Raw genomic sequence first — 14,595 nt, forward strand, 5'->3', positions numbered from 1 at the left:
TGAAGGCAATTATATTACTTTATTTTAAAGTAGGGGTGGTGCTGTGCAATTTTGGGGCAGATTTTAGTTTATTTATGAAATTACCACTGAGTCTATCTGCCCCCTGATTTAACGTTATTTGCAAAATTGCCACTGGGCTTCAGAATGGGTTTTGGGTCTTTGGGCAGAATTTTCGGTTTTGCGATCCACGCGTTGATGATCGCTGTGTAAGATCGCCGATTTGGTGAGGGGATGGGACAAAAACGGAAAGCCAAACCTCCGCCACAAACGAAGTCACGAACGCCACTCTCACTCACCCTCCACCGTTGCACACGAACCCAATCATAATTCTGAAATCCAAACACGACCTAGATGGTAATCCTTCAGAGAATGGCAATGGCCACTTCTTCTTCCTTCCTCTCAGTCCCTCTCCTAAAGGCCTCTTCTTTGCTTTCCCCAGTTAAACACTGCGCTTCGCCACTGAGCTCCGAGTTCAGGGCTCTGTCCCTCTACGGCGGTAGAGATGGAGTCTCTGTTGGAATATGAGTATAAAAACATGATTGTGGATTAGCTATTATATTGAATGAATTTTGAATGGAAAAGTCTTGATAAAGTGTTTGTGTAAATCCTATTTCTTGTAGGATTATGAGTGGTTTTAGTGTTCCTTTGGGAAAAGGTTTTGGATCCTTCTCGGATTGATCTTGTGCACTCATTGTGCAAAAGGGTTTCTGTTTTAGAGTCCAACACTAATTCTAATAGGAGAATGTGTTGGATTAATGCTGTATATAACCACAATCACTGCTCTTGCAAAGATACGGCTCATATTGTGTTGAATACCTATTGTTCAAAGAGCTCTCTAGTTTTGCTAAAGAGGAGAAGATTGTCTGGTGGTGAAGCTGCTATGGCTTCTTCGAGTTCAAGTTCTGCAGGTATGTTTTGATTGGTTTAATGCTGAGATTTATGGTTATGTTGTTCACATTGTTTGTTGGTAGTATTGGTGATTTATTGGCATATCTATGATCTGGCATGTTATTCTTACATGTGGTATCAGAGCCTGGACAGATTATTGCCATTAAGTTCGAAATTTTGTACAACAATTTGGACAAGAAACCATAATCTTAAAACCCAGAAACGCATAACCTGTTTTTGAGCATAACAGTAAAAAACGACACCGTTTAAAAAAAAAAAAAAAATTTAAATTTATACCGTTATGATCGCCGGGTTTGCGTCTTTTGCTTTGCCTTGCATCTTTTCTTTTCATGGTCTCTGGGTATATGGCGATTCAATGAATGATTCTTCTGATTCTCTCTGATTCTTCTCGTGTCAATTTCATTCATTGATTTCTCCAAACAGGTATGTCTGCAATCTTGAAACTTGAATTTAGGTTAAAAAGCTTATTTGAACTAGAGAACACCGTATATATGCAAATTTGTTAGCATCTCGCCAATTTGAATCAAAATTATCTAAATGGATAAACTGAAGAATTATTTTAATGTTTCCGCTGCTAATTTGTTTGGGTTTATTGAATTTTTTGATTTTCAATGCATGTGGTGTGATATTTGAATATCATCCCTTTCGAGCATGATTCTTGAATACAATCTTCTGTGAGTTGTTTACTCTATACATGGTTGTCTTTATTAAAGTTTGAGACCATGTGTATGACAAAATTGACTCATTATGAGGATTACATAGTGAAATAGATGGAAATCATGAATCCCGAAAAGATTCAATGTGATGATTTCATTGTTATCTTCTGCAGTTTCACTAAAAACAATGAATTTGGCTGCTGTACCTATACTCACTGGTGGGAGCAATTACAAAAAATGGAGAAGGGAAATGGAATTGCTCTTGACATTAAATGAGTATGATATAGCACTTGATACACCACAACCTGCGCCTCTTACTGATAAGAGTTCAAAGGCTGAGAAGGTTGAGTTCGAAAGATGGACAAGAGCTAATAAAGTGGCATTATCCATTTTGGAGAGCGGGATGACGGACACTGTTCGTGGAGGTATCAAAAGGTGTGATCTAGCAAAAGATTATTTCAAAGCTATTGAGAGCAAATTCAAGGAATCACAAAAGGCTGAGATTGCTCAGTATATGACCCTTCTCACAACTTACAAATTTGAAGGTGGTGGTTCAGTCAGAGATCACATTATGAGGATGACCGATGCGGCTGAGAAGCTTAATTCATTAGACATGAACATTTGTGAAAAGCAGCTAGTGTTCATGATTCTGCAAGCGCTTCCTTTGAAGTTCAGTCAATTAAAAGTCTCTTACAACACTCAAGATAAGTCATGGACAGTGGATGAACTGATATCTCAATGTGTTCAAGAGGAAAATCGACAGAAGCAAGACAAAGGAAAGGAAGCTGAGACCATCAATTTTGTGCAGACTTCTAAAAGGAGGGATCTCAATGCAAATTCTGGTAAATCTCCTCAATTCAAACATCCTGATAAATCTTTTGTGTCTGCTAAGAATTCCCATTCCTCTAAATCTAATAATCTTAAAGTTAAAACTAAAAACATTGAAAAGGTTAGGTGTCATCATTGCAAAACTAAAGGTCATTATAGAAAAGATTGTGAAATATTCAAAGAATGGCTTAGGGCTAAAGGTAGAACTAATGTATATGTCTGTGAGGAATCAAATCTCATTGAAATTCCGGCAAATTCCTGGTGGTTTGATACTGGTGCATCTGTGCATATAACCAATTCACTGCATGGTTTTGAAAAACAAAAACAAACAAATGATTATAACGTTTTTGTTGGTGAAGGAACCAGAGTTGTAGTTGAATCGATAGGGAAAGTGAAACTAAAATTGGCTTCTGAATTTGTGTTGGAACTGTCCAATGTTTTATATGTGCCTGCAATGAGAAGAAGTTTAATCTCTGCATCTAAGTTAGTAGCTGAAGGTGTTATTTTCATAGGTGATAAAGAATGCATCAAATTTTTTTGTAGGGGAGCCTTGATAGGAAAAGCAGTTTTGCATGATCAGTTATGGAAAATGCAGTGCACATTGTTGGACAATGAGTTAAGTGTTTTAAATACGACTGCCAAAAGAATGCAAAATTTTGACAACTCTTATATGTTGTGGCATAAAAGACTAGGACATATTTCGAAGGACAGGATCATGCAATTATCAAAATTAAATTTCATACCTGCTTTAGATTTTCATAATGCATCTGAATGCATTGACTGTATGAAGGGTAAAACCACCAACTTTAGGAAAATGGATGCCAATAGAAGTAAAAATTTGCTTGAGATTATACACACCGATGTTTGTGGACCTTTTCCTATCAAAACTATTTGTGGAAATTCATACTTTGTGAGTTTTATAGATGATTTCTCCAGACATGGTTACATATTTCTAATAAAAGAAAAGTCAGCAGTTCTTGAGTGTTTCAAAATTTTTAAATGTGAGGTAGAAAAACAACTAAACCTAGTGATTAAGATTGTTAGATCAGATAGAGGAGGGGAATACTTTGGCAGGCACACAGAAGCAGGACAACAAAAGGGTCATTTTGCACGGTTTCTTGAGCAGCAAGGTATTGTGGCCCAGTATACTACTCCGGGAACACCCCAACAGAATGGAGTGGCTGAGAGAAGAAACCGAACCTTGATGGGAATGGTTAGAAGTCTCATTTCAAGATCTAAGCTGCCTGGTTTTCTGTGGGGAGAAGCATTGAGGACATCAAACTATGTGTTGAACCGAGTGCCTACAAAATCAGTGCCAAAAACACCTTTTGAGCTATGGACTGGCAGAACACCAAGTTTTCATCATTTTCATGTGTGGGGTTGCAAAGCAGAAGCTAGGTTTTACAACCCAAATGAAAGGAAGCTCGATTCTAGAACCAATTCATGCTACTTTGTGGGATATTCAGAGAAATCGAAGGGTTTCAAGTTTTATTGTCCTCGAGCACAGACAAGAATTCAAGAGACTCACAATGCAGTTTTCTTAGAAGACCAAGATGTATCAGACTTAGTGCATGACACTTTTGAGTTTGAAGAATCAGAACAACTCGTTGGCTCGGTTCCAATGGCCTACAACCATATTTCAGTATTGCCTAGAAATCAGACAGAGGAAGAAGATCTTGATGAAGAGATGACACATGAAATAGTTGCTGAAATACAAAATGAACATGGAGATACCTTTTCTACACGAAATATACCCCTAAGTGCTCCAAGTTCTCCCATTGAGAAAGATACATGTCCAGTAAATGATCAATTGAATCTGAGGAAATCAAGTAGAGCCAAGAAACCTGCAATTTCAGCCGATTATGTCTATCTCCAGGAGGCAGAATTTGACATAGGTGATATAGATGATCCAGCCACTTATCAACAAGCAATTCAATGTTCTCAAGCTGCATTATGGAAGAAAGCAATGATGGAAGAGCTAGATTCCATGGCCAAGAACAAAGTATGGACCCTTGTGAACTCCAATTCAAATGCTAAACCAATAGGTTGCAAGTGGGTCTACAAAACTAAAAGGGATGCTGCAGGGAGCATAGAGAGATACAAGGCTCGGTTAGTAGCCAAAGGCTTTACTCAGAGAGAAGGGATTGATTACAATGACACGTTTTCACCTGTTTCTTCCAAAGATTCTATGAGGATCATCATGGCTTTGACATCTCATTTTGATCTGGAGCTACACCAGATGGATGTTAAAACCGCCTTTTTGAATGGTGATTTAGAGGAAGACATATACATGGTCCAACCTCCTGGATTTTCTGAAAGGGGGAAAGATAATATGGTCTGCAAGCTAAACAAGTCAATTTATGGACTTAAACAAGCATCTAGGCAGTGGTTCCTCAAATTTGATCAGGTAGTTACTGCTCATGGTTTTGTTGAGAACAAGATGGATGATTGCATATATTTAAAACACAAAGGATCAAAGTTCATTTTTCTGGTCCTATACGTTGATGATATTCTGCTTGCAAGTTCCGATATGCAATTACTTCGAGAGACGAAGACTGTTCTGAGTACCAATTTTGAAATGAAGGATTTAGGGGAAGCACATTATGTTCTGGGGATTGAGATAATAAGAGACAGGAAAAGAAAGCTTCTGGGGCTGTCTCAAAAGGGATACATTGAAAGGGTATTGAACAGATTTAATATGGAGAAATGCAATAAGGCAGATGTTCCAGTTAATAAAGGTGACAAGTTTTCTAGAGATCAATGTCCCAAGAATGAGAATGAGGTCGAATTGATGAAGTTGAAGCCTTATGCCTCATTAGTTGGAAGCATTATGTATGCTAATATTTGTACGAGGCCTGACTTAGCATTCATTGTTGGAATGTTAGGAAGGTTTCAATCAAATCCAGGAGAATCTCATTGGGTGGCTGCAAAGAAAGTATTACGATACATGCAGAGAACAAAAGCTTATCAATTAGTTTATGGCAGAGATGATTCCTTAGAATTGGTTGGGTTTACAGATTCGGATCTTGCTGGGGACGTAGATGAGAGGAAATCAACTGGGGGATACATCTTTATGCTAAATGGTGGTGCTATCTCCTGGAAAAGTGCTAAGCAAACAATAGTGTCTACTTCTACAATGGAGGCTGAATTCGTTGCGTGTTTTGAAGGAATGAAACAGGCAGTATGGTTGAGAAACTTTGTGGCTGAGATGAGAATTGTTGACTCAGTTAAAAGGCCTTTAAAGATGTTTTGTGACAATAATGCTGCAGTGTTTTTCTCCAAGAACAATAAGAGAACTTCGGCTTCAAGACTAATGGATGTGAAGTTTCTTAAAGTTAGAGAAATGGTGAAGAAATGAGAGATAGAAATTCTACATTTATCTACAGAGAAGATGATTGCAGATCCTCTTACTAAAGCTTTGCCAAACAATGTGTTTAAAGCACATGTTACTAGAATGGGAATTTTAGAAGCTTTTGACAAGTGGGAGTAATTGTGACCAGATTTGAGATGGCTTTGGAACTGTAGTGTTGCTTATGTTACTACGGTAGGAGATTTCCTGAGTTAAGTTAGTTATGGCATACTAATATCTTGTCTTAGTTAGTATTTCAGTTTGTTTTTTTTTATATGAATTCAATTTTTCCGTATTGTGATTAATTGATTCAGATAGTTAGCATTGCAATAAAATAGTTTGAGTTTGCTAGTAAATCAGTTTGTGATTTTACTGAAGTATACTTTGGAACTGTTTAGTATATTGTTCTGTTATGGATGGTTGTCGTTTAAGCTGAAATTTTAACTGTGATTGAGTTGAAATTGGTTTAAATGAGTGGGAGTAATGAATTTTGGCATTACTGAGATTGTTGTCGTATAACTACAAAAATGCAAAATTGGATATGTTGTGATTCTTGGATAAAGTCTGAGATTGTACAGATAGAGTCCTGGAGTTCCATATTTTGATATGCATAGGTAATGTTGTATACGAGGTTAGAAGCCTTATTCTGGACTTAGTGATCACTTCCATGATTCATTTAGTTAATCATTGTGTCTTTATACTCAAGTGGGAGAATGTTGGAATATGAGTATAAAAACATGATTGTGGATTAGCTATTATATTGAATGAATTTTGAATGGAAAAGTCTTGATAAAGTGTTTGTGTAAATCCTATTTCTTGTAGGATTATGAGTGGTTTTAGTGTTCCTTTGGGAAAAGGTTTTGGATCCTTCTCGGATTGATCTTGTGCACTCATTGTGCAAAAGGGTTTCTGTTTTAGAGTCCAACACTAATTCTAATAGGAGAATGTGTTGGATTAATGTTGTATATAACCACAATCACTGCTCTTGCAAAGATACGGCTCATATTGTGTTGAATACCTATTGTTCAAAGAGCTCTCTAGTTTTGCTAAAGAGGAGAAGATTGTCTGGTGGTGAAGCTGCTATGGCTTCTTCGAGTTCAAGTTCTGCAGGTATGTTTTGATTGGTTTAATGCTGAGATTTATGGTTATGTTGTTCACATTGTTTGTTGGTAGTATTGGTGATTTATTGGCATATCTATGATCTGGCATGTTATTCTTACAGTCTCCACCTCCTCGGCGATGGCCACAGAGGCTCAGGTCGCTACCCAAGACGACAAATTGAAGGATGCCCCCAGATGGAGGTAGTTGATAAGCCTGAGAAAGTCGTGCTTCCAACCAATGAGTCCTCCGAAAGCCTCATCAGAATTCGACACACGGTATTTTCGTTGTCATTATTTGGCTTCCTTCTTCCATTGTTTTTTCATTATACAACTGTTTGATATAGTTCGATATTACAGACATGAATTCCAGGAATTAGTTAAACACTTTATAATCTAATCAAATTAACAAGAAAAACTCAAACGAACAAAGCATAAGTGATTAAATAGAAGCAAACTGGAACTTGTAGCACGGTAATGGTTAGGTTATACAACATTTCTTCTTTTTTCAATTATGTGTTCATGTGTTATTACACTTCAGACAATGTACCGTACTTCTATGCATGGTACATACTGTTAATTTTCTTTTAATGATTGTAATAGTCTCCTCGCGGCAATGAAGGTAATTATATTTTCTTTGAACAACGGTGGAAAGCAACATAAAGATTTGTCGACATATTCAAAGATAACAAAACTCTTGGTAGAAAAAAATGCATCGGATACGTGGAGAGGAGAAGGGATTAGGTATAGTCGATCCATCTTTGGGTCGGACGTACTTTGTGTGCAAGAAAGGGCATCAGATAGGCCAACCATGGCGGAAGTTACTTTCACAAGGCATTACGTGGTGTTGAATTTTATGACAAAAATGAAAGGTAAAATCATTCATTACGGTCGTACTCGTACAGACTTGGCCCCATTCAGAGCCAATCTTATCTATCTATTGAATACAACTGGAAGTCGAGCGTATGCCCTTAAATAAGCGTTACTGAAACTCCTCCACGAGAAAGAAGCAGCCATTTAAGCACTCAAACTCCTCCATGAGAAAGCTAACAATGAATTCTACTGAATTCTTTTTTGTCAGTACTGTATTGCTCCTCTTCCTTGTGATTCTTCCCTCTTCCATTTCGGTTACCCTAGACGCCATTACAACAAACCAACCCCTAAGAGAGGGCGACGTTCTTCTCTCCACCACTAAATTCTTTGCACTAGGGTTTTTTAAGCCAGGCAATTCTCATAACCGTTACATCGGAGTTTGGTACAACAAAATTCCAATCAAAACCATTGTCTGGATTGCAAACAGAGAAAACCCCATAGTTCCTACTGCTGGAACTGGACTTCTAGCCATTCATGGAGATCATGGTGGCCTTGTTATTTATGGGGAGGACCAAAACACCCCTATCTGGTCCGCTAATCTCACCGTCTCTTCTCCAAACAATTCCGTGATAGCCAAGCTTTCGAATAAGGGAAATCTTGTTGTTGAAATTAATGGTGAAAAGGTGTGGCAAGGTTTTGATTATCCCACAAATACGATGCTTCCTTTTATGAAAATTGGGCTGGACAGGCGGTCCAGGTTGAACCGGTTCCTCACATCTTGGAAGTCCCAAGATGATCCGGGAATGGGCAACTGTTCGTTCCGGATGGAGCCAAGTGAGAGTCCACAGGAGTTCTTATACAAGGGTCAGACTCGATTGTGGCGGACTGGACCTTGGACCGGTGAAAGATGGTCCGGGGTGCCTGGAATTGTAAAACTATTCTTCACCAACGTTACTTTTGTGAACAATCAAGATGAGGTATCCATCATGGATCTAGTTCCTGAATCAAGCTTCGTAAAATTGGTGATCGATGAATCAGGAAACATTGAACGGTCCGCATGGGACGATGAAGTGCATAAATGGGTCCCGCATTGGTCGCCGGATTGGCAGTGTGATTCTTACGGGGTGTGTGGTCCGAATAGCATTTGTTACCCAAACTTTCAAGATAAATTTGAGTGCAAATGCCTACCTGGATTCGAACCCAAGTTGCAACATGAGTGGTATTTGAGAGATTGGTCAGGCGGGTGCGTGAGGCAAAAGGGTCCATCCGTTTGCCAAAACGGGGAAGGGTTCGTGAAGTTGGAACGTGTGAAGATGCCGGACACTTCTACGGCACGTGTGAACATGAGTTGGAGTCGGGAAGCATGTAAAGAAGAATGCCTGAGAAATTGTTCTTGCACGGCATACGCAAATGCAGATGAAAGGCAGGGAGGGAGTGGCTGTATAACATGGCATGGGGACTTGATTGACACAAGGACTTTTTTGGATACAGGTCAAGATTTATATGTGCGAGTTGATGCAAATGTTTCAGGTATATTTCCATTATCAATTTATCTTCTTTCTTCTCTTTTCCTTATCAATAATTCCCCTCATAACACCGAGGTTCCATGAAGAAAAAAAAAATCTTCTTTCTTTATTTCATTAAAAATTTTGAGGAATTATTATTTAGTTTGGTAGTTGTACGTTTGTTGTTATTCTAAAAAAATCATTTGGCACTGGTCTCTTGCCAAATAATAAAAGTGAAATTAATCAGTCAAGACTGTACGATGACTTTTTTAGAGGACTAATTTTTTTTATAAAAAATTCTGAAATTTCTATAAATTAATACTAAAAATTTAGTTCTTATGTTCATTGAAGCTTTTTACAAGGTTTTTTTTCCCGAATTTTTACAAGGTTTTTTAAACATGGAAATAAATGCTTGTATATCTGCAGCTCAATACGCAAAGAAGTCAAACAGTTCTTTTGGCAAGAAGAGGAAGCTGGAAGTTTCAGTAGCATGTGGTCTATTGTTCTTCCTCTTGTTTTCCCTTGCATGTTGGTTGGTAAAGAGGAAGAGAAAAGGTAAACAAATTTCGTTTTACTAGGTTGCCCTCTAATCATTCACAATTATGTAACTGGATATTGGTTTTAATTAATTAAGAACACAATATTATCTGTTTATGTACTTTTATCACAGGTAAGAGAAGTCAGGATAAATTTTTCAATGTGACCATAGCATCAACCTCCTGGGAAGATTCTTCTGCTAGAACAAATATTGATGAAAGTGGAATAAACTCCGAATTACCATTCTTTGAACTAAGTGCCATAGTTAAGGCCACAAATAATTTCGCTTCCAACAACAAGCTTGGAACAGGTGGTTTCGGCTCCGTTTATAAGGTACGTAGTTGCCCTCAGATAATGTCTCAAATCACAAATCAAACTTTGAATAGACATTTTTTAGATATATTTTTTAGCCATCTACACTCCAAATCAAATATTTTATTATTTTTTCCTCTACTCACCCTTCCATAAGGATATATATCCAAACTATATTGCTTACAAGCTAAGCTAACATTTAGCTCTATTGACACTTGCAAACAATAGGATTACAAGACCATTACAGTTAACAAAAATCAAGAGACCCGTCCAATAAAGACTGGAAAGGCTGACTCAAAAATATATTTCATTAAAATTCAAACTCAATCAATAATCGATAAGTGATGAGAACTATCTTGTTTCTACTTTTCACAATTATCCCACACGGTGATGCAGGTTTTGAAACTGTATAAAACACGTAGAAAGTTTTAAATCTATATATGGTAAGCCATACTACTTATATATATGTGGAAATCTATTCACAAACCTATTGTTAAGCCATACTAATTATATATAAGTGATGGTTGGATGGTATTAATCTTCTACACAAAAAAAGCAAGTGTTTCCCACCCTAGGAAATTGTTAAGCACCTATCCAACTAATTGAGTGGAAACAGTATGGTGCTTCCCAATCTAAACAGTAGGAAATTGTTAAGCACCTATCAAACTAATTGAGTGGAAACAGTATGGTACCTACCTTGAGCTTGAAAGAGAGAGGAGGAAGAACGACGGTGCCCTTCTTCCGCAGAATTTTGCCGATGTTGTTTCCGGCCGTCGCCGCCAGCGCTAGGAAGATCGACTCTCACATCCCAAGAACCCTAATTTATAAACTCCCAATCAAACTCAAAAAGGATAGAGGAAACCCAAATAAAGGGAAATTCGAGAAATTCAACATACCGTAAGACGCTTTCTGACATCGAGAGATACGGGAATCAGAGAGAAAAGAAGAAAAGAGGAAGATGAAACATTGTGGGTTTTCCAGTAGAGAAGGAGAGAGAGAGAGGAGAGACGAAATATGGCAGGAGAGCGCAAGCGTAGAAGAGAAAGAGGAAAAGAGGTGAGAGGAGAGCGCGTCTAACCCGATTTCCCAATCCCGTCCCAAACCCTCTGTACAAAATTGTGGGCATTTTGGTCAACAAACAAAATAGTGGCAGAGTTGTAAATACAACAAAATAGTGCAATTGAAAACCTTACTTTAGATTAAAGTAATAATTCAAAATACTGCGATCTTTTGTTATTTCAATCGCGTTTCTCCTTCACTTGAAGTAGTCAAAGCATTTTTATGCATATGCATTGAGTTTTACTCTTTTGTTAATGTATAAATGCAATTTCAAGGGGAGGATATATATATAGAGCTACGATTATGTTGATAATTTTCCTGAAAGGTAAGTGCACTATAAGTTGAATTTGGATTATAAATTCAGGGTGTGCTTGATAATGGAAAGGAGATAGCAGTGAAAAGACTAGCCAAGAATTCTGGCCAAGGAATTGGAGAGTTTAAGAATGAAGTTGTGCTGCTTTCAAAGCTCCAACACAGGAACCTTGTGAGGATCATGGGTTGCTGCGTTCAAGATGAAGAGAAGATGTTGATCTATGAATACTTGCCAAACAAAAGTCTTGACTTTTTCATTTTCGGTATGCTTTCTTTTACTTTTGTTATTCTTTTTATACAAGCAATATTGTGGAGGGGAAATCGAGCTCAGGACCTCAGGTGTAGGATTGAATACTCTTAACTCAACTTAGTTACAAGTACCCTTCTTTTCACTTGTGTATCTAAAATTGTCGGTTAGAAACCTTGAACCAAGCAAGAATACAATCTAATTTACTTTGCTTATTTTTTTCCCATACGAAGCAAAAGGGGCGTTCTTGGATTGGACAAGATGCTTTGAGATAATCTGTGGGATTGCTAGAGGGATCTTATATCTTCATCAGGATTCGAGATTAAAAATCATCCATAGAGATCTAAAGGCTAGCAATGTTCTGTTGGATTCTGCTATGAACCCTAAGATTTCAGATTTTGGTATGGCTAGGATATTTGGAGCTGAACAAATTGAAGCAAATACAAACCGTGTGGTTGGGACATAGTAAGTTTCATTCAAAACTGAAAGTACACCTGTTTTTTAAAAGTTCATCCCTACGAGTTATACAATTAACTTTTGTTGAATAATACAAAAAGAAGCTGTGATAATTAATCAATTTTATTTTGTTATTTCAGCGGTTATATGTCACCAGAGTATGCAATGGAAGGACTTTTTTCAGTAAAGTCTGACGTATATAGCTTCGGCGTTTTACTACTAGAAATTGTTACTGGCAGAAAGAACATTGGCTACCACCACGATAGTCCTTACTCAAATTTAGTTGGACATGTAAGCATAACATTAAGACATTACCAAACTTCTCTCCATCTGCTTTTATAACTTGATGATTAATTTGTAAATGGTTTTTAGGTTTGGGACTTGTGGAAGGAAAATAAAGCCTTGGAAATCATTGATTCATCTCTGGGAGAATCATACCCTGTCAACGAAGTTCTAAGATGTATTCACATTGCCCTTTTGTGCGTGCAAGAGCAAGCAAAGGATCGTCCACTCATGTCAGCAGTGGTTTCCATGTTGGGTAATGATGCAACAATTCCTTCACCAAAGCAACCTGGATTTTTGTTGAAGAGAGGTTATCATACTAGTGGAGACCCATCAACCAATACTGATGAAGCTTGCTCTGTAAATGAGATGACCTATACAGAAGCAGAAGGTCGCTAAGGGGAGAACCAGACGTATAATCGGACATACTATATTATTCAATTGAGAATCACATGATGAGTGAGATAAGAAGAGAGGATATACCCCGATTTCCCTCAATAATTTGCCTTATAACTAGGGATCTAAGTTCTATTTTAATATGCAACACTCATCATCTGTCTTGTTGTAAATACACGTTATAAAATATATGCCCTATAATTGGGGATCTAAGTTCTATAGCTGCTATACTCATCATTTGTCTTGTTGTAAATACAAGCTATAAATTATTTGCAACATTCAACATCAGTCCGACTAGGCTACATAGAAGTACTTTTCGACCGCCAAAGACATGTAGGAAGGCTGATAATTTTATGACACAAGGTTTTAGGAGCAAACCTACTCAAACACTAATCATGCCACATGTCAACCTGCAATCAAAAGAAAAAGTCTAGGATGGGACGCTGGGAACACATTGGACCTATGGATGTTACTAGAAATGTTGCCCAGACATTGATGCGGGAATACAAATTGTATGAAACATTATGTATGAATGATATAAAAGGTTATGTCATAAACGAAATTGTGAGATGCATAAAATATAATTGCCCTCTTGTGTGCTCAAGAGTATGCTACTGACCGGCCAACCATGTCGTCGGTTGTTTTCCAAAACAGCCTGCATTTTTATTGAGGAGGAATTGTACTTGTGGAGATCAATCAACAAGTACTGAAGGTGACATGTACAGAAAAAGAAGCTCGCTAAAAAAAGACCTAGGATATCGAAAATGTTCCAGAAGATATATATGTAATAGTAGTAGTTTGCAAAAGACAATATTAAGCGCATACAATATTAAGCACGAATTCCTTATTGGCTTTTTACTTTTTTATATTAACCGCGGGATTGCCAGCGAGAAAGTAGAAATGGCGGGGGGCCTTTTTTTCTCTTTCTTTTCCTTTTTTTTACTTTTTAAGTTTTTAAATATAAAAACTAAAATGTTTTTTGTTATCTTTATCTTTCTATTTCACACTCTCATATTGACACTCAATGTTATGGTTTGATGGTATTATTCTTTACTTGTAAGTAAGATGTATTAAGTTTGAAAATGTTTCACGAGATATATGTAATAGTAGCAGCTTGCAAAAGATAATATTAAGCTCATACAATTTGTTACTGTGTGAAGAAAGCGTGAACCAAATTTACCATGCTTTGAAAATGAAGATTCTCACAGCAAAGTGAACCTTGCTGATGTTAAATAAACAACAACTAAATTTTATCCCATTAAATGAAGTCGACTGTATGAATCCTAAAATGTCACATCACTTGATTTTATTCAAAGTCTTTCGTTAGGTAACCTTATTGATATTAGAGCTCATAAAATTTAAGAAAAAAAGAAACGTGACTTCTTGTGGCTTTTTGGTTGACGCATGCATGCCTTCACACAAAAGCTTGGACTCTTTCAAATTTGGCGGACCTTTTAATTCCTAGTATTTCTAATTCAAGTATGTTACGGTCAATCTCAGGCGTGTATATAAAAGGTGGAGGATGGAGCAATGTGCATGTCTACGTATAGAAATCAATTCTCTGGAAAAAAAAAAAAAAGTACTAGCCATAAATTCTCGGAATGAAACAATCAACGGTATATAAAGGGGGCATATAAAGGGGTATAATATCCACACATCCCTTTTTACTTCTCTCACACATTTTCGATTTTCCGCTGTCGGATCAAATGAATTGAAGAAGATCAACGGATAAAAATTAACAAATGTGTGAAAAATAAAAAAAAGTGTGAATAGCACACCCCCATATAAATGTCCGTGTGCAACTTGTTTAGAAAAATCAAACAGCTTCATTTTAAGA

The 14,595-nt window shown here is 37.2% G+C and overlaps 1 protein-coding gene and 1 long non-coding RNA gene across 5 annotated transcripts in view; one reads left to right on the forward strand and one right to left on the reverse strand.

Annotated features, from left to right (window-relative positions):
* LOC139196590 (uncharacterized) lies at positions 1-11,117 on the reverse strand. Of its 3 annotated transcripts, none has more exons than XR_011581663.1 (4): positions 10,903-11,106; positions 10,703-10,823; positions 1,186-1,352; positions 1-511 (listed from the first exon to the last, which is right to left on the reverse strand). It is a non-coding gene; the product is annotated as an uncharacterized lncRNA (long non-coding RNA). The 3 variants fall into 3 exon arrangements; XR_011581662.1 differs by having other exon boundaries at positions 1,186-1,338; positions 10,903-11,105; XR_011581661.1 differs by lacking the exons at positions 1-511; positions 1,186-1,352 and having other exon boundaries at positions 10,254-10,823; positions 10,903-11,117.
* The window catches only part of LOC139196588 (G-type lectin S-receptor-like serine/threonine-protein kinase At1g11410), a 21,205-nt gene continuing 14,349 nt past the window's right edge, over positions 7,740-14,595 (forward strand). The window contains exons 1-7 of one of the 2 annotated variants that reach the window (XM_070822866.1): positions 7,740-9,182; positions 9,584-9,712; positions 9,828-10,027; positions 11,430-11,640; positions 11,858-12,089; positions 12,221-12,371; positions 12,453-12,979. In XM_070822866.1, the coding sequence (XP_070678967.1) occupies positions 7,877-9,182; positions 9,584-9,712; positions 9,828-10,027; positions 11,430-11,640; positions 11,858-12,089; positions 12,221-12,371; positions 12,453-12,761 (2,538 nt within the window). In that variant the 5' untranslated portion in view covers positions 7,740-7,876 and the 3' untranslated portion in view covers positions 12,762-12,979. Of the gene's footprint in view, positions 9,183-9,583; positions 9,713-9,827; positions 10,028-11,429; positions 11,641-11,857; positions 12,090-12,220; positions 12,372-12,452; positions 12,980-14,595 lie in introns of those variants that run through there. The other variant, XM_070822865.1, reaches the window with a different exon arrangement.

This window comes from Malus domestica, chromosome 05, assembly GCF_042453785.1.
Source record: "Malus domestica chromosome 05, GDT2T_hap1".
NCBI classification, from domain to species: domain Eukaryota; kingdom Viridiplantae; phylum Streptophyta; class Magnoliopsida; order Rosales; family Rosaceae; genus Malus; species Malus domestica.